Below are 24,796 nucleotides of genomic sequence, written 5' to 3'. Positions count from 1 at the left end.
CCACATGCAGACCGTCTTCCTGGGTGCAGTGGAGTGTGTTACTGAGGGGTGTAACCCTATCTCTCTACCAGACTAGTATTTCAGCAGAGGGTTTAATTGTTCCTCCGTTCAAGTATTTAAACAACCCTCGTTTGGACCTCCTAGTGATGGGGGGGAGTTAATAACCAGCAAAACCAGGCAGACTTGACCATGAAGAGATGCTAGCCAGTCTCAAAAAAATGCATACGGTAGAAGAAAAACAAAAATGGAAGAATGAGCACTTGCCCGTTGCCAACAGGGCACAGTATCAAATGTCGATCTCTTTGATGTGTGCCCTGGCATTTCTTTCTCTAAAATGTCACTGCTGTCAGATCCCCAGAACCGTTAAAAACACCAGCAAACAACCGGTTTCTTGAGGCTTCAACTAAAATGTGTAAATTGGGGCGTTACAGATTTATCCCTGGGTGAAACTGAAAAGGGTAAAATTGCAACATGAATCTATTTGTGGACCCTGATACTTCACATTCCTCTCTCCTTCTTCCATGTCATATGAAATGTGACAGAGAAGTGTGTGTGTGTGTTTAATATGTCAGCAAGTAGTCCTTATACTGCTGGGGTATATATATCTTTTAAAAATGAAGATCTCTCTTTTTCTTTTAACCTGTAGACACTAGGAATGAATTATTGTTTACTTCCTGTCTTCTGTTGCTTTTTATTTTTTATTTTTTAAATTTTTTTTTAATATTTATTTTTTAGTTTTCGGCGGACACAACATCTTTGTTTGTATGTGGTGCTGAGAATCGAACCCAGGCCGCACGCAAGCCAGGCTAGCGCGCTACCGCTTGAGCCACATCCCCAGCCCCTGTTGCTTTTTAAATTTTGACTTTTTAAAAATTTTTTTTTCACAGAGAGAGAGAGAGAGAGAGAGAGAGAGAGAGAGAGAATTTTAATATTTATTTTTTAGTTCTCGGCGGACACAACATCTTTGTTTGTATGTGGTGCTGACCAGGCCGCACATATGCCAGGCGAGCGCACTACCACTTGAGCCACATCCCCAGCCCTAAATTTTGACTTTTATGGTACCGTGAGTGTCAGCTTAATGTCACATGTGACTGGCAACAGCCACTCTGTCAATACCTCAGGGAACAAAATTGGGCATAAATGGCACAGCAAAATTTCTTATTTGGTCACAGAAACCTGGAGGGGCCTCAGGAAGGTGCAGTAGTCTTGGGAATCTCACCCGTGGAGAGTGAGAGGGTGGCAGAGGGATATGCTATAGAAGTAACAGCTTGCTTCTTCGTATTGGGGACTCACATCAGTGGCTGCTCTACAATGAATGTAAAGAAGAACATTTCAGAAGCTTGCATGTGGCTTTACCACATGTTCCATCATCCCTGAAGCTCCAATAACCCTTTGTGTTCCAGTCATTTCTATCAGGGGCAAACTGGTTGTGAGCACTGGGATTGTAATTCAGGTCTTTGAAATACAACAACAGCTCCATCTACATCACAATGACCTTGAAATAACAAACTTAGATAAATAATGTATTTTAGGAGGTTTGTTTTGTTCCAGCTCCTCGTGCAACGGCGCTCTGCCGCCGCGCGCGCTCTCGGTCCTCCACGCTGCGCTCCACTGTCCGGGGCTGGACCCTCCTGAGTGACAGACGGCCGGAAGGCGGGGCTTTGCCGGTGTCTCCGCCCCCTGGGCGTGGTGGATGTGGGCGTGGCCGCAGGCGCAGGTCCGGGGCGGCCGAGCTCACCTGCCTTGGTGGAGGGCCAGGCGGCGGTAGCCGGTGCGGGCGCTCAGTCCGGGCCTAGGGAACAGCGGCGCCGGCGGGGAGCAGCGGCATGGCGGCGGCGGCGGGCGAGGCGCGCCGGGTGCTGGTGTACGGCGGCAGGGGCGCGCTGGGCTCGCGATGCGTGCAGGCCTTCCGGGCCCGCAACTGGGTAATGTGGCGGGCCGGGCGCTGTGGGGACCTGGCCCAGGGAGAGGGCAGCCAGGAGGAAGCCAGGACCCCTGTGCACCTGGGACGCGGGTGCCTGCACGTGCGCGCACAGGTCTGCAGGTCTCTGTCTTGCAGACACGCAGGCCCCAGTGCCAGGAAGTGGTAGAGAGGCTGCCCACTAGACTCACCTGGCCCAGAAAGTCAAGATCAGTTCCAGAGGGGGAGGAAGAGGAGCCGGGGTGAGAGAATGTAGAAGGAAGCCTCTAGAATTAGACTGCCTCTTGCCTCTGGTTACTAGGCCCACGACCATGAACTGATTACTTAACGCCTGCCAACCTCAGTTTCCCCTTAAATAAAATGGGATTACTGATGGTGTTTACCCCTTGGGTGAGTTTTGAGGAGTAAATGAGATAATTGATGTTGTTGCAGGTAACTTATCTGACACACGTGTCAAAAGCTATTTAAATGCCAGTTATTTTTGATGTTACTATTACCACCCCTGTTCCTTTAGCTCCTTTGGACCTGCCAATTTGAAGACAGCCTGCAGCTGCTGCCAGCTTTTTAACAAAGAATATTTCAACTACTTTTCGTAGTCAAGTGTCCAGTCTTAAAGAGTGGCAGGTGCAACAGGGCTAATGGTGGGAGGGGCAGGGACTCTTGAGCCATCTGCTCAGCACATGGGTCTTCCTTCTCTGCAGCTGCCACATGTAAGGGAGTCCCCTTGGATCAGAAGGAGGGTCTCAGGGTTTTCCTCTCTCTCAAAACTTGGAATAAGCTTCTAAAGGATTCCAAACACACCTTTCCCTCCTGTCACCCACATGTTCATAACCTGGATGTGTCTTCCAGGTCTGCAGAGATGGAGGTTTAGATGGCAGTGTAGAAGGAATGTCTGCTGGGGGTTAGGCACTGTGCCCCTACACATAAAGGCTCACAGACTGCTAATTTCCTTTAGTCCTCCCTGTAACTTTAGTGGGGTGGATCCTATTAGTGTCTTGTTGTTGCAGACAGGGAAGGTTGTGCTTTCACTTGTCAGGGGGCACTTTAGTTTACCTTCCCCTCTGTTGGAGTCTGACCAACTAATTTACCTCTGACTCTGTCTTTCCCCCCTTTCCTTGTTGGCTCTTAGGGAGGGCTGGAGGGAGTCTTTTTTGTCTCAGTATTCCCCGTGGCTTTTGGTGTACAAGTAATGAGAGTTGTTGAATGATTCTGTGGTCACAGCTTAAGGTAGAGATACTGAATCCTGGGGCCTTCAGACTGAAGGACTCTGGAGCTTTCTGAGTAAGAACCCTGTGTCACCTGTGCCTGGAGATTTCCATTTCATGTAATTTTTGCTAACTTTGTCAGTCATATATCCCACTCTGGGTGGGTGAGGAATGGCTGTGGTGTTTGAGGCTGAAAAAGCCTCTCAGTGGCAGAACCAGCATCCACCGTGATCTGTCCAACTCCCAAACCTCTCTGCCATAGACATGCATCCTCCAAACTACTGGCCTCCACGGGAGGAATCTGGTCAGCCACATGCTGTTGTACAGTCTGAGAGCTAGAAAGGGTTTTACATTTTCAAATGGTTAAAAAAATCATATAAGAACAATATTTTGTGATGTGGAAATTATGTGAAATTCATATTTCAGCTTCTGAAGATTCATTGGAACACAGCCATGCTCCTTCATGTCCTTATTGTCTGTAGCCGGCTGTGTTCTGCTGCTATCATAATGATTTGAGTGCTTGTGACAGAGACCATATGCCAGCAAAGCCTGAAATGATTACTATCTGGCCTTTACAGAAGATTTGCTGACTCCTGGTGTCTCTGGAAGTGTAGAGAAGGAGGGGAGGTGTTTGGAGTGAAAATGCACAGGGAGGAGGTGAAATCTGGGACCAAAGTCACAAGTCCCTGGGAGCGGTCAGTTGCTTCTCTAGTAGGTTTTCATTTAAGTGTTGAGCATCCTTACAGCAAGAAATCTGAAATGCTCCCAAATCCTGAACTTTTTGAGGGTCAGCGTGATACCCCAGCTGAAAAATACCACACCATGAAGCTTTGTGGCATGTACAAAATTTTAAATATATTATGTAAGATTACCTAGAGGCTTTGGGTATAAGGTATATATGAAATGTAACTGCATTTATATTTTGACTTGGGTCATCCCAAGATATATTATGTGTGTGCTAATATTCTAAAATCTGAAAATCTCCAAAATCTGAAACAAAAATTTTAGATCAGGGATCCTCATCCTGTGAGCCTCTTTTTTTTTTTTTTTTTTTCCTCTTCCCTCATTTCTGGGTGTGGATGTGGATCTTTGAGGGAGTAACTTGGTGTCTCTGAATCAAAACTATTTTCTTCTCCCCAGTGGGTTGCCAGCATCGATGTGGTGGAGAATGAGGAGGCCAGTGCTAGTGTCGTTGTTAGGATGACGGACTCCTTTACCGAGCAGGCTGCCCAGGTAACTCCAGAAACATCCCCAGGGATGGGCCACGAAGCCCCTTACTATGTATTCTTTTTTTTTTTTTTTACAATCATTATTTCTATAATTACGAAAGAAAGCTATTTGTGCTCTTGGAAAATTTGGACAAAGTGATAAAATACAAAGTTAATTATATAATCCATGTCTGAGTAGCTCATTGTTGCCTGTTTTCTTGTCTTTCCTATGCAAACCATATGTATTACTTTTGAAAGTTGGAGTAGTTTTGTATTTTTTTGTACTAGGATCAGCTTTTTAATTTTTCTTTTAAATTTCCTCTGTAATTTAAATTCTTCAGCACTTAAAAAAAACCTTTGGGATGTGCACTTTTTCATATTGTTGATTGGCCACAGTTTACTTATTTCTATTGTACACTTCAGTTTTTTGCAGATTTTCATTTTGTTTCTTATTATTTATCAAGAATGGTGTGGTGAATATCTTTGTCTACAAAGCTGACATATGTGAAGTTAGCTAGTTCAAAGCATGAATGTTAACATAGGATATTTTAAATTAAAAAACTATATGCATATCATAAAACAGGCTGAACACAGTTATATAAATATATAGGTAAACTGTAAAATGCTTCCTTTTCTCCTCACTTTACTCCCCCAAAGGCAGCACTGTTAACTGCAGGGATGTCTTGGTATAAATGTCTTAGATGCTCTTAGGCAGCTCTTCCTTTCTGGAGGAGCCCTTTCGAGCTGCCTGGAGGACTCTGTTTAATGTCTCATGCTGGTGGTCAGCCCTCATGCCTCAGGAAATCTCCAGGCCATCCTGTGCGATGTACTGTGTTTTCACAACCACTCATGAGGCAGGTGAGAGGATCATGTTATTGCTGGGAACACTGGGTTTCAGACACTAAGTGCCGTGGTCAACAAGCTAGTTCCTGGTGGAATCAGGGACATGGGTCCTGACACTAGCGTGGCTTCTAAGTGGTCACCTTTTCCTTTCTTTCTTTTTTTTTTTTTTTTTAATATTTTTTAGTTGTGGATGGGGATGTGGCTCAAGTGGTAGCGCGCTCGCCTGGCATGCGTGCGGCCCGGGTTCGATCCTCAGCACCACATACAAAGAAAGATGTTGTGTCTGCAGAGAACTAGAAAATAAATAAATAAATATCAAAAAACTCTCTCTATCTCTCTCTAAAAAAAAATAAATAAATAAAAGGTGTAACAAACTCTCAAAGGGATCAAGTACAGAATGAAAATATCAACCTGGAGTAAAGAAAAGTTCCTGTATCTTAGCAGAAAACGTATTTCTAGGTTTCCTGACTGCCAGGGCAAAGGGAGAAATAAAGCAGGAAGGGTGTTTCCTTTAAAAAAAAAATATTTTTTAGTTGTCAATGGACCTTATTTTATTTGTTCATATGTGGTGCTGAGAATAGAACCCAGTGCCTCACACATGCTAGGCAAGTGCTCTACCACTGAACCCCAACCCCAGCTCCCACTTTTTCCTTTTCATGTAGTTGTGCTTTCCTTGATGATCTTACACTGATGGATGTTTTCTGATTTTTGGCCGTTTTGACAACAAATTTAAAGAATTTCTAAGGTGATATGTATATGATGCAGAAAATACAGATCAGCAAAAAGAAGAAATTGTTGATAGTTTCACAATGAGGTTAATATATTTTTAAGTTCACCACCAATCCATCTCTCCAAACATGCAATTCTAAAATATTTAAGAATAAAATTGAGCATAACTTGCAGCTTATTTGCTCTTTCTAGAGTATCAGATTAATGTAGGATAGAATTAAAAGCCGGATGACTTACTGTGGAACATAGTCATCTCTTGATACCTATGGGGAGGTGGTTCCTGAACTTTCTGTGGATATCAAAATGTTTAGACGCTCAAGTCCTTTATATAGAGTAGTATAGCATTTTCAGTAACCTACATGCCTCCTGTATACTTTTACCCTCTCTAGACTACTTATGAGAACTAATACAATGCTGGTGCTATGTTAATATGTGTTGTACTGTATTGTTTAGGTTATGATGATAAGAAAAAAGTCTATACATGTTAATTACAGATGTAGTTTTTCCCTTTGAAAAAGGTTTGTTGAATCAGATGTGTAGCCCATGGATGGCGGACGGTGTTTTCATTGTTCATATTTTTCTTAATATGGTCCTAATGTTTGCTCTACTTACATGTTAAAAATTGAACTTAATGAGTATAATAATAAAGTTGACCTGGCTTCTTTAGTTGCTAGGCACTGTTCTAAGTGCATTATTTACTTTAATTCATCTAGTCTCCATAATACCCTCAAAACAAAGTTTCTAATTTTATCTCCCTTTTAGAAATGGGGAAATGAGGCACAGAAGGACCTTTGGTATTTGCTCAAGGTCAAACAGGTAGGAGGTGGCATAGTCAGAATTTGAACCTGGGCAGTGGGATTAGTTTAATGACTGTGTTTTTAGCCATTGTGCTGAGTTTCCCCAGAGCAAACTACTTCATATGAACAAAGTAATTGAAAAACAAAATGGAAGGGCAGTGCCAGGGCTCGGCAGGCAGAGGGTCTTTTGGGTGTGGGTCTCTGCAGTCAGTTCCTGCTATCTGCAGGTTCTGAAGCCCCTGTGGGTTTTTGAATGTGGCTATTGTCCCCACCTGAAACTTGACTATAGAATGCATCTGTAAGAGACTGAGGAATGCCTTAATTATTATGGCTCAGCTTTTAAAATTATTTATTTCTGGGGCTGGGGATGTGGCTCAAGCGGTAGCGCGCTTGCCTGGCATGCGTGCGGCCCGGGTTCGATTCTCAGCACCACATACCAACAAAGATGTTGTGTTCACCGAGAACTAGAAAATAAATATTAAAAATTCTCTCGCTCTCTCTCTCCTCTCTCACTCTCTCTTTAAAAAAAAAAAAAAACAAAAAAAAATTATTTATTTCTGGACCAACAGCATGATAGTCAGTTTTTGGTTTTAAAGCTCCACAAGAAGAAATTCAATCCCGAGATGTGTAAAATTGGCCAATGGGTAGGAAATTCAACTAGTGAAAAGATTTGAAAGACATTAAGTGTATAGAAGATTCTTGGGCACAGAGCAAAATTTAAGTGGAGGGAATTTAAAACAGTCTCATTTAAATTTTATTGTAAACGTGAAATGTAGATGCTTTGAAAAGAAAAAGAAGTCAAACAGGTGATGGTTGCTGGCTCCATGTGTCCCTAAAATGTAGACTGTGCTGGGTTAGGTATGGGGTCTGTGCATGTGCAGATGTCAGGGAGCTGATCCAGCTTCTGGCAAGCAGATGGACTCTGAGCTCTGGACACAGCTTCAGAGAGGAGAGAGGGGCCAAGGGGCAACTCAGAGCCACAGGAAGAAGGTCAACAAAAGATGCATCAGGTTAGGTGGAGGCCAAGGGAGATTTGGGAAACTTCTGAAAAATGGAAGGTGAGGCATGTAGGGGAGGGAAGATTGGTTTCCACTGGCAATTGAAGGAGCAGTTGAGCCCACAGAAATTGCCTGGGAAGAGGTAATAGACGGAGGTGTTGCTGGAGAGACCCTGGGTCCTGATGTAAATCCTTAGAAGACTGACGTTAATGAGTACTCGGGAGGCATCACCTCAGCCATTCTAGAGAACTCAGGAAGAGTCATGGTCCCTGGCCAGAGTGGCCTGTCTTGCCAGACTGTTCTTTTAATAAATTGAAACAAGAGGGCATGAATGTATTTTTTTGTGCTTTCAAATTTCAACAAATGTGAATCATTAAAATGAACCCCATGTAATCAGTATTTACTAACATTTTACCTTGACTATCTTTTTTCTTGTGCTTAATTTTTCTTTAACATTTTCTGTGAGTTTCAGTTACAGGGCTTATTAACTGGGAACAGAGTAAAATTGATTTTCTTCTCAGATTATGATTCCATGATTTGCAAAGAAAGTCTGGAGAGGAGTTCACCAGAATGTTAGCTGTGGGCCATGAAACCTAGGGAGAAACCTTGTTCTCCTTTTCTTTTTTCATTGTTTTGTTTGGGGGAATCTGTCCCTACCTTTTTAAATATTATACGGAGGCTCTAGATTGCTTAATGAAAATCACACTGAAATGTAATTGGGCTTCTCTATTCTAAACACCCCTCAGAGGTGAGTCTTTCTGTCTGGTGTCCTGTGTTGATAGCCAGCACTGTAAACTGGCTTACAATGAAGAGGAAGAGAAACCAAGACAACTGTCAGGATACAGACTGTCTCAGGCTGCCCTACAGCTCATGCATCTGCTTGTTCCCTTGCTCAAGGTGACTGCTGAGGTTGGAAAGCTCCTGGGTGAAGACAAGGTGGACGCCATTCTCTGTGTCGCTGGAGGATGGGCTGGGGGCAACGCCAAATCCAAGTGTGAGTTCTTTTCCGAGTTAATCATTCACATTACTCTGCTCTTTGTCCATCTGATGCGGATCAGGTGTTGGCGAGATGCCAGGCCAGCTGTTTTTCTGTGTGTCTCCCAGAATCTTTACAATAGCTCTGTGACTTAGTCCATTTCATCCTGCTACAACAGAATGCCTGAGAGTGGGTCAGTTATAAAGATCAGATATTTATTTCTTACAGTTCTGGAGGATGGAAAGTCCAAAGCTGAGACTTGGTATCTGGTAAGGGCCTTCTTGCTACATGATCCCATGGTGGAAAGCAAGGGAGCAGGAGGGAGAGGGGGTGGGGGGACAGGAGTTCATCCCTTTATCAGTAAATAAACTCCTGCAATAAGGACATTAATCTGCTCATGAGGACATAATCACTTTTAAATGTCTCAACCCTCTTTACTTTTGCACTGAGGTCAAAGTTTCCAACAGGTGAACTTTTGGGGACACATTCAGACCACAGCACTCTCAGGTAGTGATTAACACCTGTCTTTCAGAGATGAAGAGAAAACGTCCCACAGAGGGAGAGAGGGAAGGTAGACATTTGAGTTTGAAACTCAAAATAGAGATAGAATGAAATCAGCTGTTTCTGCCCAAATTCTCAGAGTTGATTCTATTCAGGAATTGGGGGATGTACATGAACTTGAGAGATTTTTCTGCAGGTCCAAAGAACTCAGATTTGATCTTTTGCTGCATCCGATTACATTTTTCAACTTTTTATTAGGAACATTTTTCACACACACAGAAAATGCACACAAGGCTATTTTACTAACCTGATTACCGCAAAAAATACCAGCCTCATGTTTAAATGTGGCTCACAGAACTTCAATTCCTCTTTAAATGGCTTTGTTTAGTATAAAAGAGATGGTAAAATTAGGAAACTTCCATTTTCTTTATTAATTGCTGCTTTTGAGGGGGCTCCTTAGTGTTATAAAGAGGCTCTAAATTGCTTCATGGAATAGTCCTATGACACCATTACGCCCTCCAAGTAGACTCAACAGATGTTAATGTTTGCCAGACTTAACGCTCTCCTGCTTTCTTGCATGCCTGCACTTTGTGTCTGGCTTTTTTGTTAACCATTGGAGGGAAAGTACATGTCACCTCACCTCAGCATGCACCTTTCCCAACAGTGAGCCTGTTTTCCTACATTATCCCAACACCATTGTACCTATGAAGATTGACAGTAATTCTATAGTTAATAATGTCAAGTTGCAAACTGTTGCTGTTTTTAATCTCTTCATGCAGAATTCTTCCCCTACTCCCATGAGACTTTTTGTCGAGTCCCAGGCAGTTTTCAGAAATAGAATGTCCCGTGTTCTGAACTCTGTTGTTTCCTCTAAGATATCATTTGACGTGTTCCTCTGACTCTGCCGTTTCCTTGTGAACTGGATGTTAGGTCTAGAGACTTGATTAGATTCAGGTTAAACATTTTCGAGGTGGGAGTTCTTGAATGATGTCGTGCACTGAGTATTACATCACACCAAAGCCCAGTGTGTCAGGTGGCCCTGCCCCTGTCAATGCCAGATTTAATGCTTGGTTAAGGTGGACTTCCACGTTTTCATGTTTGCAAAGAGTACATGACCCATCAGATTGTATATAGAACTGCGTCCCCCATGATTTTAAGCACCCGTTGGTGACCCCTGCCTAAAACCATATGCTGGCAACTGGAAAGTGGTAGTTTACTAATTTTAATATCCCTTTTATACGTATTAGCTAAAGCCATTTAAAGAGGAATTGAAATTCTGTGAGCCACATTTAAATGTGAGACTTTGTGTTTTGTGGATAGGTTGGCAACATAGCTTGATGACCTTGGGTGTATTTTGGAAGCAAGAAATGATAAATATGGGTCCAGCACACTTTTCCCTAGTGTTTTTTAGTAGGCAAATGCAACCCCTGGTTTGCGCCTGCCGATCCCTCTATGAGGAGGGCATTCTTTCTGGATCATGGGGTTACATGTGTTCTGTTAGTCGCCCCCTTGGTGGGGTGACATGTTACCACTTGTCTCTCCTGCCTATCTGACAGGAGGCTAAAACACGTGTGACAGGGTTGTCATTTCAGCTCCCTTTGGGAGCTTTAGCTGACATTAACCTTTCAGCTACAAACAATGTGGCTCTGCCAAAGCCCTCTTTATGGCCATATGGATAAAAGCCCACACAGTCATATAGGTTCTTGTTTTAAATCTAATGCCTTTTGTAAAGTAAAACAATCTTTGAATTAATGCCAGTGTGGCAGTCTGGTGACTCCAGATTTACTTGCTAAAATTTATTGGCTAAAATTTTCCCAGTTAACAGGTGAAGAAGCTGAGAATTGGTGGTCACATGCCCGATTTTGAGCCCTGTGCCTGCCTCTCTGACTACCCAGCCCTGTGCTGTTGGTATTAGACCCTGCTGTAAATGCAGGCAGGGGACCAGGGGGCTGTAGGGACTCCTTTGAGTTAGGGCTTGATGTGTTGAGCTCTCCTTTGACTTTCTTCTCTGGGAAACTGAGCCCACATGTTTTTCTGCTCAGCTCTCTTTAAAAACTGCGACCTGATGTGGAAGCAGAGCATGTGGACATCGACCATCTCCAGCCATCTGGCCACCAAGCACCTCAAAGAAGGAGGCCTCTTGACCTTGGCTGGTGCCAAGGCTGCCCTGGATGGGACTCCCGGTAAGCCTTTATTTTCCAGCTGTGAAATGGGAATGTTGGCATTGCATGCAGGGGCTGCTGGGCACTTCATGGGATGAGGACTACTAAAGCCCTTTATGCTCTCAGGTGCTTTACAGTTGGATGGATTTTACTTCCTTTTAGGCCTGACTCTGTAGTGGGAGGGGTCCTGGTCTTTTCATTTGCATTTGTCCTCATGTCACACTGACTAAGGAATACTAGTCTGGCACCCTATCTGGTCCATTTAGGTGTGGTCCACCCCGGAGTGAATGGTGTGGTGGGTATTCGCTGGTTGATAAATAGGTTTTATTATCATTGCACATGGTCCCAGGGAAGGAGCTTGGCAGCTGGAAGTGGTGAGGACTCTGGAATGAGAGGCTAGGAGTTGATTCCTCATTCTGTTTTCTCTGACCAAATTTCTGTTGTTGTTTCCCTAATTGTACAACAGTGACAATAATATCCAACTTGAAGAGTCACTGTAAAGCTATAAAGCTGTTGAAGGGTGGATAGTGTCCAGCATGGGGTGAGACCAGTACACGGAAGGTCTTACTAGGTACAGATATATTTCAGATATATTCTCATTTAATCTTGGGGTAGGTATCACTGTTTGCTGTTTGAATATATAAGTTTGGGAGTTAAGTCTAGGTTTATACAGTAGAGATGCAAACTTGCTTTGAACAAAAACTCTGACCCTTTCTGAATTGTGTGCTGTTTCCATTTCATTGTGCAGACTCCAGCGTCCTTTGCATTTGTTATTTCCTGTATTCATTTGCTGGGACTGCCACACACTGGGTGGCTTAAACAATAGAAATTCATTTTCTTGCCTTTCTCAAAGTCTGCAGTCAAGATGTTGGTTTCTCCTAAGGCCTTTCCTTGGCTTAGAGGTGGCTGCCTTTTACCTGTGTGCTCATTGTCTTCCATGAGTTTGTGCTAATTTCCTCTCCTTAGGAGGATCACATTGGTCTGGGTTCCCACCTTAATGACCTCACTTTAACTTAATTACTTCCTTAATGACTCTTTCCAAATCTAGTCACATTCTGGGAGAGGACTGCTGACTAGGACCTCAAGATGTAAACTTGGGGGATGCACTCCCCTTGGAACAGGCTAAAGTGCACAGAGGGGAAGAAAGTGCCCCCTAAACTCCTGGTTGTTGTTTTTTTTTTTAAAGGGAACTTTTTTGGATCTAATGATGGAGACCTGGGGCACCTTCTCAATTTTAATGTAACTCCCTGAACTGTGAGGCCCTTATTAATTAGTGATTTCTTTTTCTTCTTCCTTTTTCTTATTTTGGTACCAGGGATTGAACTCAGGGGCATTTGACCATGGAGCCACATCCCCAGCCCTATTTTGTTTTTTATTTAGAGACAGGGTCTCACGGAGTTGCTTACTGTCTTGCTTTTGCTGAGGCTGGCTTTGAACTGATGATCCTCCTGCCTCAGCCTCCCGAGCTGTTGGGAGTGTGCCACCATGCCAGGCTTAAGTAGCGATTTCTTGCCACTCATTTTCTTATTACATTTCCCAGAGCATATGACTGTACAAGTCCATGGCTGTTGTTATAATTAAATCTGTGTAGATGTTAGATGTTTGGTTGAGGTCTGATTTTATTAAAGGTGACATAGGCCAGAGGCACTAAAAAGTAAATACAGAAGTGAATAATAGTTTGACATTTAAAAACAAAACCCAAGGACTGAAAGACTTAATTTTTCTAAAGGACAAAGCAGTCCTCTCTCTTTTCCTTTGGTTTATAAGTTCAGATGGTCCCCGACTTTCAATAGTAATTCAATTTTCCAATTTTTTGACTTTGCAGTATGAGAAGGCATACCTGTTATTCAGGTGTTCACTTTCAGTACAGTATTCAACAACTTACATGAGATAAGCTCTGTGTTAGATGATTTTGCCTGATTACAGCTCATGGAAATATTTGAACATGTTTAAGGCAGGTGAGGCTGAGCCATGCTCTTGGCTAGATGCGTTTTCAACTTGCTGTTTCAACTGTTCATGGGTTTATCAGGATGTGGCCCATCTTAAATTGAGAAGCATCTGTATCCTTCTTGATGTGCCTGCAAACCCTGAAAGCATCTACACTGGTCTTCTGTGGTGACTCTCACACTTTCTCACCATTACATATTTGACGAGTTCCTTGACCACTTTGAGCCTTGTTATCTATAAAAGGAGGATAAGTAATGATTCTCCTGTATGTGGTGGTTGTGACTTGTGTCCGTCTTGACGGAGGTAAATGCTTGGAGGGTATTGCAGCAAGTCCATAACGTGTGAATGAACTCTTAGTGCACGCTCCAGGCTTACTTTTGCCCAATGACTGCTGCTTACAACAGTCATAAATTTATCTCTAAACTCTTAGGTTAGATGTTAAGCTAATTTGAGGTATGAGATCTTTTGTTGTTGTTGTACTGGGGATGGAACTGAAGGCCTCATTCATGCTAGGCAAGTTAAGCTATGTCCCCAGCCCTTTTTAATTTTTCTTTTTATTTTCAGAGAGAGTCTTACTGCTTCAGTCTCCCAAGTAGCGGGTCTTACAGTCATGGGTGTCTATGCCTGGAGAGTCATGATGTCTTTCAACTTTGTTCAGATCTCTCTCCACCAAAAAAAAAGATTGGTGGGGCTGGGTTTTGTGGCTCAGTGGTAGAGCTCTCACCTGGCATGCGCAGGGCTCTGGGTTCGATCCTCAGCACCACATAAATGTGAAATAAAGATATTGTGTCCACCTAAAACTAATAAATAAATAAACATTAAAAAAAGATTGAGGAAATCTATTTATACTTTGAAAATAAATGATGAATCAAGCTTAATAGTCCCTTAAACCCAAGAAGATTTGTTCAAACATGATTTTTTTTTTCTTTTGGAGAGATACTGAGTGAATGTCCCACTGAGTAAATGTTCCCCCTCTTTCCACAGTTGTATTTGAGGGCTGTTTATTGGAGGATAAATCTACTAAAATGATGGATCACTGTGCAGTGATTGGGGGAGGGACTACACTGATCATTGTATAATTTGGAAGACAGTGTGTTTCTTCTTTGTGAGGTGTACTTTTGTTTTGGATTTTGCAGATGAGCTCTTACCCACTTTGTGTGCCCAAGGTGGTGTTCTGTAGGGCTCAGCCATTAGGGTTGCTTGTTCCTTTCTTCCCTTCCCCAGATCCCCTCTCTTGGGACTTTGCTGAGTTTGTCCTGTTTTTAATTCACTGTTGGCTTCCTGATCCCTGATTAAACAGAGAAGTGCAGGATGGTGAAACACTCTCCTTGTGCTTCTGAGTACTTTTTGAGACCTTGACCCTCTTTTGCAATTCTTGGTGGTTGTGGAGGCTGGTTGGTGGTTGGTTCCTGGCTGGGCTGTGGTGTCCCTCCCCCCAGGCCCAGCTGCCCCTCAGCGGTGGCACTAGCAGTACACGCAGTGCTAGGGTTTTTAGGGAGGCTGCTGAGGTCTGGAAGGAATGGTAGCTTTCTGAAGGGGGAGGTGTGATGGGATCACCCATGCTCACTGTTGCTATGACAGCAGGATCCAGTGAGCAGCTGCCGTTGGGTGCAGTGGGGAGCACAGGGAGGAGGGACACCCCATTCCTGCCACATGTCTGTGGGGCAAACACACCTACCCTAATAAAAGGCATATCTTGCTTCAGGCAGCAAACCTCATTAAATAGTGGGAGGGAAGAGAGACTTAAAGGTAGCATGATACATAAGTCAAATTGGCTCAGGTGGTGTGCCTCTCACATTGTACAGTTTATGGTACATCAGTTCATCTTAGTAAATTTGTTTGGAAAAAAAAGTCTAATTTTTTTAGGCATCTATCTTCCAGTGTTAGGCTTATTGGGTCAAGCTCTGTATGTACTTAATGTCACGCTGTCTGCAGAGGTACCTCTAAAGTAGGTGCAATTGTTATCCCTTGCATGCAGGTGAGAAAACCAAAGTTCAGTGATGCTAGGTGACTTGTCTAAGACCACTCAGCCAGTAAATAGTGAGTGGCTAGTAAGTATCAGATTGGTGTGGGTACTGCATCGATCCATTGACTTGGTCTTTGTATTGAGAGTCAGGGGTGCTGGTGGGTGAGCATGGGACACTGTGCCCAGTTGAGGTCTAAGCAAAATGCTCTGGGGAGAGCAAAGGGGAAAGGGAACCCCAGCTCTGGGAGGTTTTGTGGAGGGGGCTGATTTGATCAGGATCTAGGAATTTGAAAAGAACCTATTTTACCACATAATCATCACTTCTGCATTAATTATGTTCATGAGGATCCTGTGCATCCTACTTGCACCAAAGGTAGTTTAGTAATAAATGATTTTTGAGTAATACTGGCACAATTTTTCTTTTAAAGCTTCACATTGTGGATGCATCACTTTTTTGCCAAAGATTTTGGCATAAAATCTGTGACAATTACACAGTAAAATATTTAGAACTTAAGGGGAAAGATGAGAAGTTGCTTTAGTTTTTATTTCAACAATTTTATTAATCAGCTTTTTAATTGGAAAACTAACCAATGCATGTAGCAAACATCCACATGGAGCTGAAAGAAGTACAGTGAGCAGGAAGAGTCCCTCCCACGCAGACCCTGGTCCTGCAGCTCTCCCTCCCTGGCTCTGCCAGTCACGCCTCTCCTGCACCCTTCTGGAAGCATCCTGTGCGTATTCTGTGTGCACCCACACAATGCCAGGTGCATTCACATGTTTAAAACAATAGTTCCATGGCTTTATAGAGGCATTTTTGTGCCTTGCTTTTTTTCACTTTCTCATAGATTGTTCTTTCAAAGTTAGTTTGTCTGGAATACTGAGAATCTAAGGGTTGTGGGAAGCGTTTGCACAGTTTTAATGAAGCAGAGCTCCTAGGCAGAGCTTCGACCTCACACACTTTTTTGAGGACCGGTCCCTTGATTAAGCCCTGCTCTCCACCCTCACCTGTTGCCCTTTTCTGATTACAGTGATTTCAGTCCTTATTGAATGCCACTCTTTGGATTGGGGCTACACTGTTAAATAGTTAAGATCCCTCCCTTGGGAGCGTAACCTCCCTTGGGAATGAAGGAACCTGCTTGAGATGTAAGATGCCTTTTTGTGTAAGTGCGAAGTGACGTGGGCATTAGTATTGCATTTGATGGGGATGAACTGGAGGCTGAAGGGGCCGCTGACGCTCGCCTGAGTCTTAGTGGTGAGGAACCACGCCTGGGTCCCAAGCTCTGACTTGGGACCTAGGTTCTTTTCCATGGGCTGTGGGACTCCTCGGAGCCGGGAGTTTCTTTGTGTTCCCAACACTGGATCTGTGAATTCACACATAGAAGAGGCTCGGTAATGGGATGGGTTCAGGGGGGTTTCTGTGTCTGGGAGTGGCAGCCCCTGGCAGCTGCTTCCCAGGCTCTGGCTTTGTAGGCAGTGGAGTGATGGCAGGTGGGCCCTGTGACACTGAAGAAATAATGTCGAGACCAGAATTGACAGTCACGCAGAAGGAGTGCAGGCTGCTGTCCCATCTCTGGTGAGGAGACAGGCTGTAGATACCTTCCAGTGCATGCCTGCATGACCTCGTGAGTAGTGGAGAGCTGGCTTGGAGGGCGTCCTGTCTGCCCCGGCCCCAGCAGGGCATCTCCCAGGCAAGGGGGTAGCTGGTGCCCCCTCACGAAGTTGCGTTCCCGGCCACTGACAGATGGGCAGTCCCTGGCACCATGTGCCCTCTGATTCCTGAGGCCTTTTGTGGATATGGTCTCCTTTGGTCCTCAGTCTTGTGAATAATTTGAGATCTGAGTCGCTACTTCCATTTACAGATGGAAAAACAGGCCCAGGGGTCTGTGATGTTGTAGTTGTTGGTAAAACTGGAGTGAGAGCCCCACTATTTGAATTCTAGGTCCAGGACCCTTCCTACTGCTTTTTATTACAGCTGGGGAAGAAGAATTGGCAGTGACACCTGGGGGTCTCTAGGAAGCCTGTGTTCCTGGAACCTGGCCAGAGGCTACAGCCCCTGCCTGACCTGTCCCCTCTTTCTCTTTGCTCGCTGTCTGTTTGCAGTGTGAGTGTGTGGGTGAGGTGCCCTGCCTGATGGAGGCGGCCAGATGTGGCTATTGATAAAATTTTAAGGAAACAGAGATGCACAAAGGAGATCACATGTTCTGTGGTCACTCTGGAAGCCAGAGGTAACAGCCGTTTTTTTCTCCCCATTTCCCAGGAATGATTGGCTATGGCATGGCCAAGGGTGCTGTCCATCAGCTCTGCCAGAGCCTCGCGGGCAAGAATAGCGGCATGCCACCTGGTGCTGCTGCCATCGCTGTACTCCCGTAAGTGCTTGGGGGTTTCCTGGCTGCCATTTACTTCTGCCCACCTTTGTCCAGTGCCAGGAGCTAATGGTTGTCTCAGAGTTGCTTTCTGCCAGGGACTTGTGTGTTCATCATCTCAGATTCCAAAATTCACCAGAGACCCTTATCTTGGTCTGTTCTTTCTGCTTTAACAAAGTATCTTAGGCTGGGTGATTTATAAGCAACAGAAGTTTATCGCTCACAGTTCCAGAGGCTGGGAAGACCAGGCTCAAGTTGCCTGCCGGTTTGGTGTCTGGTGAGAGCTTATTTCTCATAGATGCTGCATTCTCTGTGGGGTCACATGGTGGAAGGACAACAGGGCTCCATCAAGCCTCTAATCCCATACATGTTGAGGGAGCTCTCATGACCTGATCGTCTCCTGAAGGGCCTGTCTCTCTCTCTCTCTCTCTCTCTCTCTCTTTTTCCCCCTGGATCTATCAATTGTTTATCACTTACCAACTTTTGAGGTAAATGAAGAGTAAGCTTCTTAAAAACTTCGTTGGACTCACCCCTATCCATGGTCCCCTTTCCCTTCTCCCACTCTCTATACTCAACTAAGTGTCACCAGAGCATTTAGTTAAGCCATTATTTCTGGCTAAGCCAAGTGCACTGCTGTTTTTTTTTCTTCTGGCCTCAATTGTTATAGTTTCTCACCTACTGCATGGATTCATTCTCTTTCTTTACCATACACACCAATACTGACGGGCCTGTCTCCCAATACCACCTGCAGATGGTATTTCAACCGGTGAACCAGGGCTTGGTAGCAGTAGGCAGGCGGTGGCATTCAGCCTGTAGCAGTACATCTTCAGCTGATGGATTAGATCAGGGTGTCCAGAGTGGTTGATTAGCTGGTGGGACGGGTCTGTCCTCTTCTTGGTTTCATTTTCCCCTCATCTTTCCCTGCTTCCCGCTTCCTTTAAAAGTAGTTTACACGTTCTGTTTTACTATATGTTCATGTTGTTAGGAGGTCAGTGTGTGAGTGTGTGAGTGTGTGTGTGTGTGTGTGTGTGTGTGTGTATGTTGGGGGACATGCATGGGTGGCAAAGTGAAGGAGGGTTTAGTGGGGAATGTGGCAGCTATGGGCTGTGATCAGCAAGGAGGTCCCTAGTCAGTGTCCCATGTGGTGGCAGCTGCCTTGGTGGTGGCATGTTCCTTCTCCCTGCAGGGATTCCAGTACCAACTGGCCTGCTTTTCTATGATCCTAGGAAGGGACACCGAGGCTTCTCAGGGACCACCTTTCCAGTTCCCTCTCAGCTGTGAGGTTTTGTGACTCTGTGAACATCTCGCAGCTATTTTGAATGATTCCTGAGGCCAAAAAATCCAAAGATTTCATGGAGAGTAGACTTATACTTTAATATTTTAGTATTCTCATGTTTGAAGGAATGTCATTCCACTTGAATCCTTGGGAATGAGTCTGCTACCCTTCAGGGAGCGTGTGGAGACTTCACAAAGCAATTCACTCCCATAAGGACCATCTTTAAAAGGAAGGCAGGACGTGGCCTTCCCATTTTGTTCTTGTCTGCCTCAAGGGTGAGTGGCAGACAGCTTGACAGAGTTTCGCTCAGGTGTGACTTTTGTTAGTATGGACAGCTTCCTGGTCTCTCTGATCTCTCTCATGGACGTCTGCTGGTGCCAGAGGCTCGGGGTGGTAATGTGCAGGTTTGCCTTTTCCTGCCCAGGAGGCCTGGGAACCTGCTATAAAGGTGATGCACAAATGACACGCTTATCTCTCTTTCTGCGTTACAGGGTCACCCTGGATACACCGATGAACAGGAAATCAATGCCGGAGGCTGACTTCAGCTCCTGGACACCCTTAGAATTCCTAGTCGAGTGAGTATTTTAGAGATGGCACTAACTAAGCAGCCCCCACCCCCCAGTCTCTGCATTTTATGTGCTAAAGGATAAGCCCATGCTCTGTCAGTTCATCAGTAATCCCAGGGTGGCCTTGGGAGGTCACTGGGCCTCTGGGGATATGTGGCACTTCAGCCCAAATCTCAGGGTGGGTGGATTGGGAGCTGAGCAATAGTGGAGGGGTTTATAGTGAATCCTGATCCTCCAGCCACTTTCCGCTAAGCTGAAAATGTGAGTTAATGCTCTGGGCCTCAGTTTGTCTGGCTGTGTGGCGAGGCCCATGTTGATGGTTCAGAGGATGAAACGTGGTGGTGTGTGCTGGGCCCCTGGTACAGTGTTGGACCCTTAGCAAGTAAACCTTAGCTCCTATACTGTCATTGCCGATGTGACCAGGGACAGCTGTGTAGCAGTGAGACTCTGGGTGGAAGGTCTGGGATGATGTTCTCAATCTGTCGAGCCATAGACCTGCAGAAAGCTGAAATCTGTCCACCTGTTTGTGAACGTGGTGGCATTTGAGAGCTCACTAGAGAAAGGGTTGATTTGCTCTTTTGCTTTTCCCATCTCAGTTTCTCAGACCCCTCTGTTTCATAATCCCGTATTCACTGAGCCCTAACTGGGGCCAGGTACTGCGCTCAGCCCTGGGCGCAGGGGGATGCAATCCCCTCCCTCATGGAGCAGGTGGGCCCAGCGGGTGGAGGCTGAGACCTCGCCCAGCAGAGCTGGCATATTAGATGCTCTGGTGGTTGTAGGGATGTTTGCACGGTGTGAATGTGCTTCTGGTCTAATGTTTCAGGCTCATTTAAATTAAATTGGGATACATTTGGGGTTTGCATTTTATGTTTGCAACAAGTACTTACATTGCACTGGTTATGTGCCAAGCGGCCCTCTGAACACTGCATTGCAATTACTTAACGCTCACGGCAGACTCTTTCCTCACTTAAGGCTTGGGGACTTGGGGACATTGTGGGGGTGAGTAACTTGCCTGAGGTCACAGAACAGAGCCAGAAATCAGATCCAGGCATTGTGGCCCCCAAACCTGTAGTCTTAATAAATGGTATGTTGACAGTTGTTTCTGCCTGTGCTGGGAATCATGCTTAATGCTTTGTTTATAAAAAGAAAAAAGTTCAAAGTAGCGGAACAGATCAAGCTTTGAATTATGATTGCATTTGAATTCTTTTTTTTTTTTTGACAGTGCTGGGGATCAAACGTAGGGCCTCAGACCTGCTAAATGGGCGTTCTACCACTGCGCTACATCTCCTGCTGACTTATTTATTTATTTATTTTAAAGCCAGTGTTCCCAACAGCACTTGAGAGAGACATTGATCTGGACCCTGACTCTAGTTGGAATATATGGGCTCCCATGTGTGAATTTGTGCTGAGCCACAGACCCCAGAGGAAGGGCTGTCTCAGGCATCCTTGGTCTAGAAATCATATACAGCCATTTATAGTATTTGAAAACTCGCTGGATGAGCTGGTGTGAAATTTGCTTTGAAATGTCTGTGAACGCATTGCTTCCTTAGCATCCATGGTAAGGTTCTCTCTCATCCACTCCAAATTAAGAAGACAGACAATCAGAGACATGTACAATGAGCACGGGAACCTATACACCTCCAGTGTGACCGGTCTTCCCCAGCGGGGCCGTGCTCTGCCTGCTCCAGGACAGAGGACCACAACATTGTCGTTTTTAGGGAGTTTCGCAGGCTACAGGAGCCTGGACTTCTCTTGGCTCATTCAGCCCTCAGAGAAGGAGCTCAGATGACCTATAGCTGACCACCAGATCTACTCTAGAGGGTTATAGGTTGGCACGAGAGTGTCCCTAGAACCTCTGAGTGCTTTCTAAGGAGGTCTGGAGGACCAGCTGGTGAGCCGTCAAAGTGGATGCTCTACTCCAGTGTCAATGTTTTGTTTTTAAAAATGTCACCTAGTTGTGGCTATTCCCTGTGAATTCATAGAATTCTTGCAGTTGTGTCTCCAGAGAGGTTCCTCCTGGCTGCCGCAGCAGGCTCAGGTGCCCCTCTCCCCAGTGCAGTTGTTGCCTGCTCTTGTTGCAGGTCTCAGCGTTTTATTGTAATAGTCTGGTTTTGTATCTCTTTTTTCATTGCTTGGCACAGCTGTAGGTGTGCTTCACGATATTTGCTTAAAAAAATAGAATTGATTTCCAAGGTGTAAAATTCAATTGGTTCTCTCCATATCTGTGGCTTCTGCATACTTGGAATCAACCAACCTTGGGTTGAAAATATTGGAGGAATATTTGCTTCTGTGCTGAACACGTACAGATTTTTTAAATTGTCTTTATTCCCTGACCATTTGGTGTGACAACTGTTTACATGGATTTATATTGTGTTAGGTATCTAGAGATGATCTGAAGTGCCTGGGAGGATGTGTGTAGGTTACATGCAAATGCTGTATCATTTTATATGAAGGGCTTGAGCCTCTTCAGATTTTGGTATCCTCAGGAATCCTGGAACTAGTTCCCTGCAGATACTGAGGATGCCTCTGTTGTACATGTGTCTTTCTCTTAAATTAACTAAAGTCCTTTTTTAATCACTTAAGATAACATCACCCTTATAAAGAATTTCAACAGTGCAGAAAAATACAAAAATGAATGTTAAGGTCACATCAAATATTGTCACTCAGAAGTTAGAATGAACCAGAGACTGAACTCCCTGGGGCCCTTCCACAGCTGCTGCTCTATATCACCCTCCCTGCAGCCACTGATGTGAACATGAGCATGCCCAGACTTTTGTTTTGAAAATGTAAAGCTTTTCTTCTTTGTTCTAGAACCTTCCATGACTGGATCACAGGGAAAAACCGACCCAGCTCAGGAAGTCTAATCCAGGTGGTGACCACAGAAGGAAAGACGGAGCTCACCCCAGCGTATTTTTAAGCTTCATCTTCAGTGCCTGGGAGGGGCCTGCCATAAAAGTCACTAACCTGTCTCAGTGTGACCGTGTCTGGCCGTGTGTTTTCTGTAACCCTGTGTGTGGTATGAGATAGTGAGTCCTGGTTTTTTCTCACCTAACGTTCATTTGCTCTTCCTGGACAGTGTAATATGTTTATGTGAAATAACACATGATCGGGGCCTGCAAGTAGCACCGCCAGTCTGTGCTGACTGCACGAGGCGGTCTCAGAATGCCCATCTGCGTCAGCGTTGTGCTGGATTGCTCTTGAGTCACTCGTCTGTTCCTGACAGAGGCTGCTGCCTCCCCTAGATCAGTGATTTCTTGGTATTGGGTCATTTTGAGGGCTATTTTTGAATGTCACTTATTGTTTTATGTCATAGATGTAGTTTTTGTGACCTTGAATTAAACTGCCTTAAAACTACTTTTGTGGTGTCAGCAAAATCCCCTGGACTCTGTCATGGTGTCCTTTTCTTGTGCAGTTGTAAAGTGTGCCCTGGCCTAGGGCTAAGTGTGCAAGAGAACTACTGGTGAGTCTTTGGAGTGTTTTCTCCTAATAAATGCACTTCATTTACTGTGTTGTCTTCTTTAACCAAACTGAGCGTCACGTGCAGTTGTCACAGAAGGTGCGCTGGAGTCACAGGCTGCCTGAGGGCTTTTATCTGCTGTTCTCAAAGGGCGAGTGGTTTTTTCCACACAGTAGCTGTCTGTCTTGGGCACATCTGACTCGGAGGGTGGGGGCATGGCCTTGTGCCTCTAGTAGTGGCTCTTCAGGTGACTGACTCGGGCCCACCTGGTTGGGAACTCATGGTGTAATCCAATGTAGTCATTTTGCAGATTAGGAAATTGGTCCAGAGAGACGATAACCATTGTTGCCAGTAAATGCCAGGACTGAGCCCAGAGCCCCTGTCACAGACGGCTGCTGTGGGTAAAGGGCCGTACTCTGTGTTTTCTTCTTTTTAGTGAAGTGGAAATTCTCATAAAATTAACCAAACTTATTAAATTAAAGTCAAGGTGAGCAATCAATCCAGTGGCATTCACACACCCACCGGTCGTACAGCTGCTGCCTCTAGGCCCCAAATATTTTCATCTCTCCAAAATTAAACCCCGGGGCCTTTAAGTATGACAAGAAAGAAACTGGGAGCTCCCAGAAAAGTAGGACTGCTTGTTCAAGGTCCCCCAGCTGGAGAGCATCACACCTGGAATTGGAACTCAGATCCAGCAGTTGATAGCACCTGCATAAGTTGCCTAGGTCCTCACACGTCCAGTCCTCCATCTCATCCTCAGAATTTCTAGGATGGGGCTGGGGTATAGCTCAGTGGTGGAGCACTTCCCTAGTGTGTGCAGTACCCTGGGCTTCATCTCCAGCACTGAAAAGTAAAACAAATGAATACCTAGGATGGATGGCTCCCATTATTTAGTTGAGGAAACAGTCCCCTATGTGACTTGCTCAGGGTACAGTTAGGTTCAGGAAAGCTGGTAGTTTTTATTCTACTTAGAAATCAGACCTAGTAAGTAATGATTGAGGTGTGTTTTTATCAGCAAAACTCAACATCATGTCAGCTGTGCAGGGAAACTGCTTCCAGAGGCCAGCTTAGTTATCACAGAGAAGGTAAGGAGGGGTGGCTTTGGAGCAGAGAGGAAATAAACTGGTAACTGGAAATGCACTAAATATGTGCCAAGAAGAGAAGAAGATCAAGGACTGAGTTCTCTAGAAGATTAGAAAGAAGAGAAAAATTAATAGAGGACACTGTAATAGTCCATTTGTGCTACTATAATGAAATACCTGAGGCTGGGTAACTGTATGAAGAAAAGAGATTGATTTAGCTTACAGTTCTGAGGTTAGGACCTGCATCTGGTGATGGGGGCTTACGTTTTAACACATGAACCCTTAGGGGACATACCCAAACCATATCCAAGCCATAGGAGACACTGATGAGGAACAATCAATAAGGCAAAAACCAAGGATGTCGTGTCAAGGGGTAAAGTGAAGAAAGTGTGTTAAGAGGAGATGGTGAACAGCAAGGCTGAATGTGGCTGAGAAGTAGGATGGAAGCTAAAACTGACCACTGTCCTTGTCATGGGGGGGTCATCACGATCCTGACGAGCATTTTCAGGGGTAGTGGGAGGACAAAGATTTGAGTGGACTTTAGAGGGCCTGGGAGGAGAGGGATTGTGTGCAGACACTAACTCAGTTTAGATACTTTGTAGAGTCTTGACCTCTATCCTTGGCCAGAATCTAGAAAAATCTACCTGGTTTTGGACCTGCTTTTTGCTTAAATAATTTCTTAGGTAGCTGATCTGAAATGTTATATTTAGCCTGACTTTTGAATTTTCAGGTTCTCTCCACCTGAGCTTGCCTGAAGCATACTTGCCCCTCAGTGCTCATCCTCTGCCCTGTTGCAGAT

At 44.8% G+C, this 24,796-nt stretch overlaps 1 protein-coding gene across 1 annotated transcript; it reads left to right on the top strand.

The window, feature by feature from the left end:
• Positions 1–1,695: 1,695 nt before the first annotated feature.
• Positions 1,696–22,964, top strand: QDPR (quinoid dihydropteridine reductase). The gene is made up of 7 exons (XM_081304529.1): positions 1,696–1,925; positions 4,267–4,359; positions 8,599–8,695; positions 11,221–11,361; positions 17,511–17,619; positions 19,384–19,467; positions 22,270–22,964. Exons 1-7 carry the CDS (start codon positions 1,827–1,829, stop codon positions 22,373–22,375), a joined length of 729 nt encoding a protein of 242 aa, XP_081160655.1. The 5' UTR covers positions 1,696–1,826; the 3' UTR covers positions 22,376–22,964.
• Positions 22,965–24,796: the final 1,832 nt, after the last annotated feature.

Source organism: Spermophilus citellus (assembly GCF_964194105.1).
Source record: "Spermophilus citellus genome assembly, chromosome: 8".
NCBI lineage: Eukaryota > Metazoa > Chordata > Mammalia > Rodentia > Sciuridae > Spermophilus > Spermophilus citellus.
The sequence above is the reverse complement of the archived record's forward strand: the minus strand, read 5'-3'. Positions and strand labels throughout refer to the sequence as shown.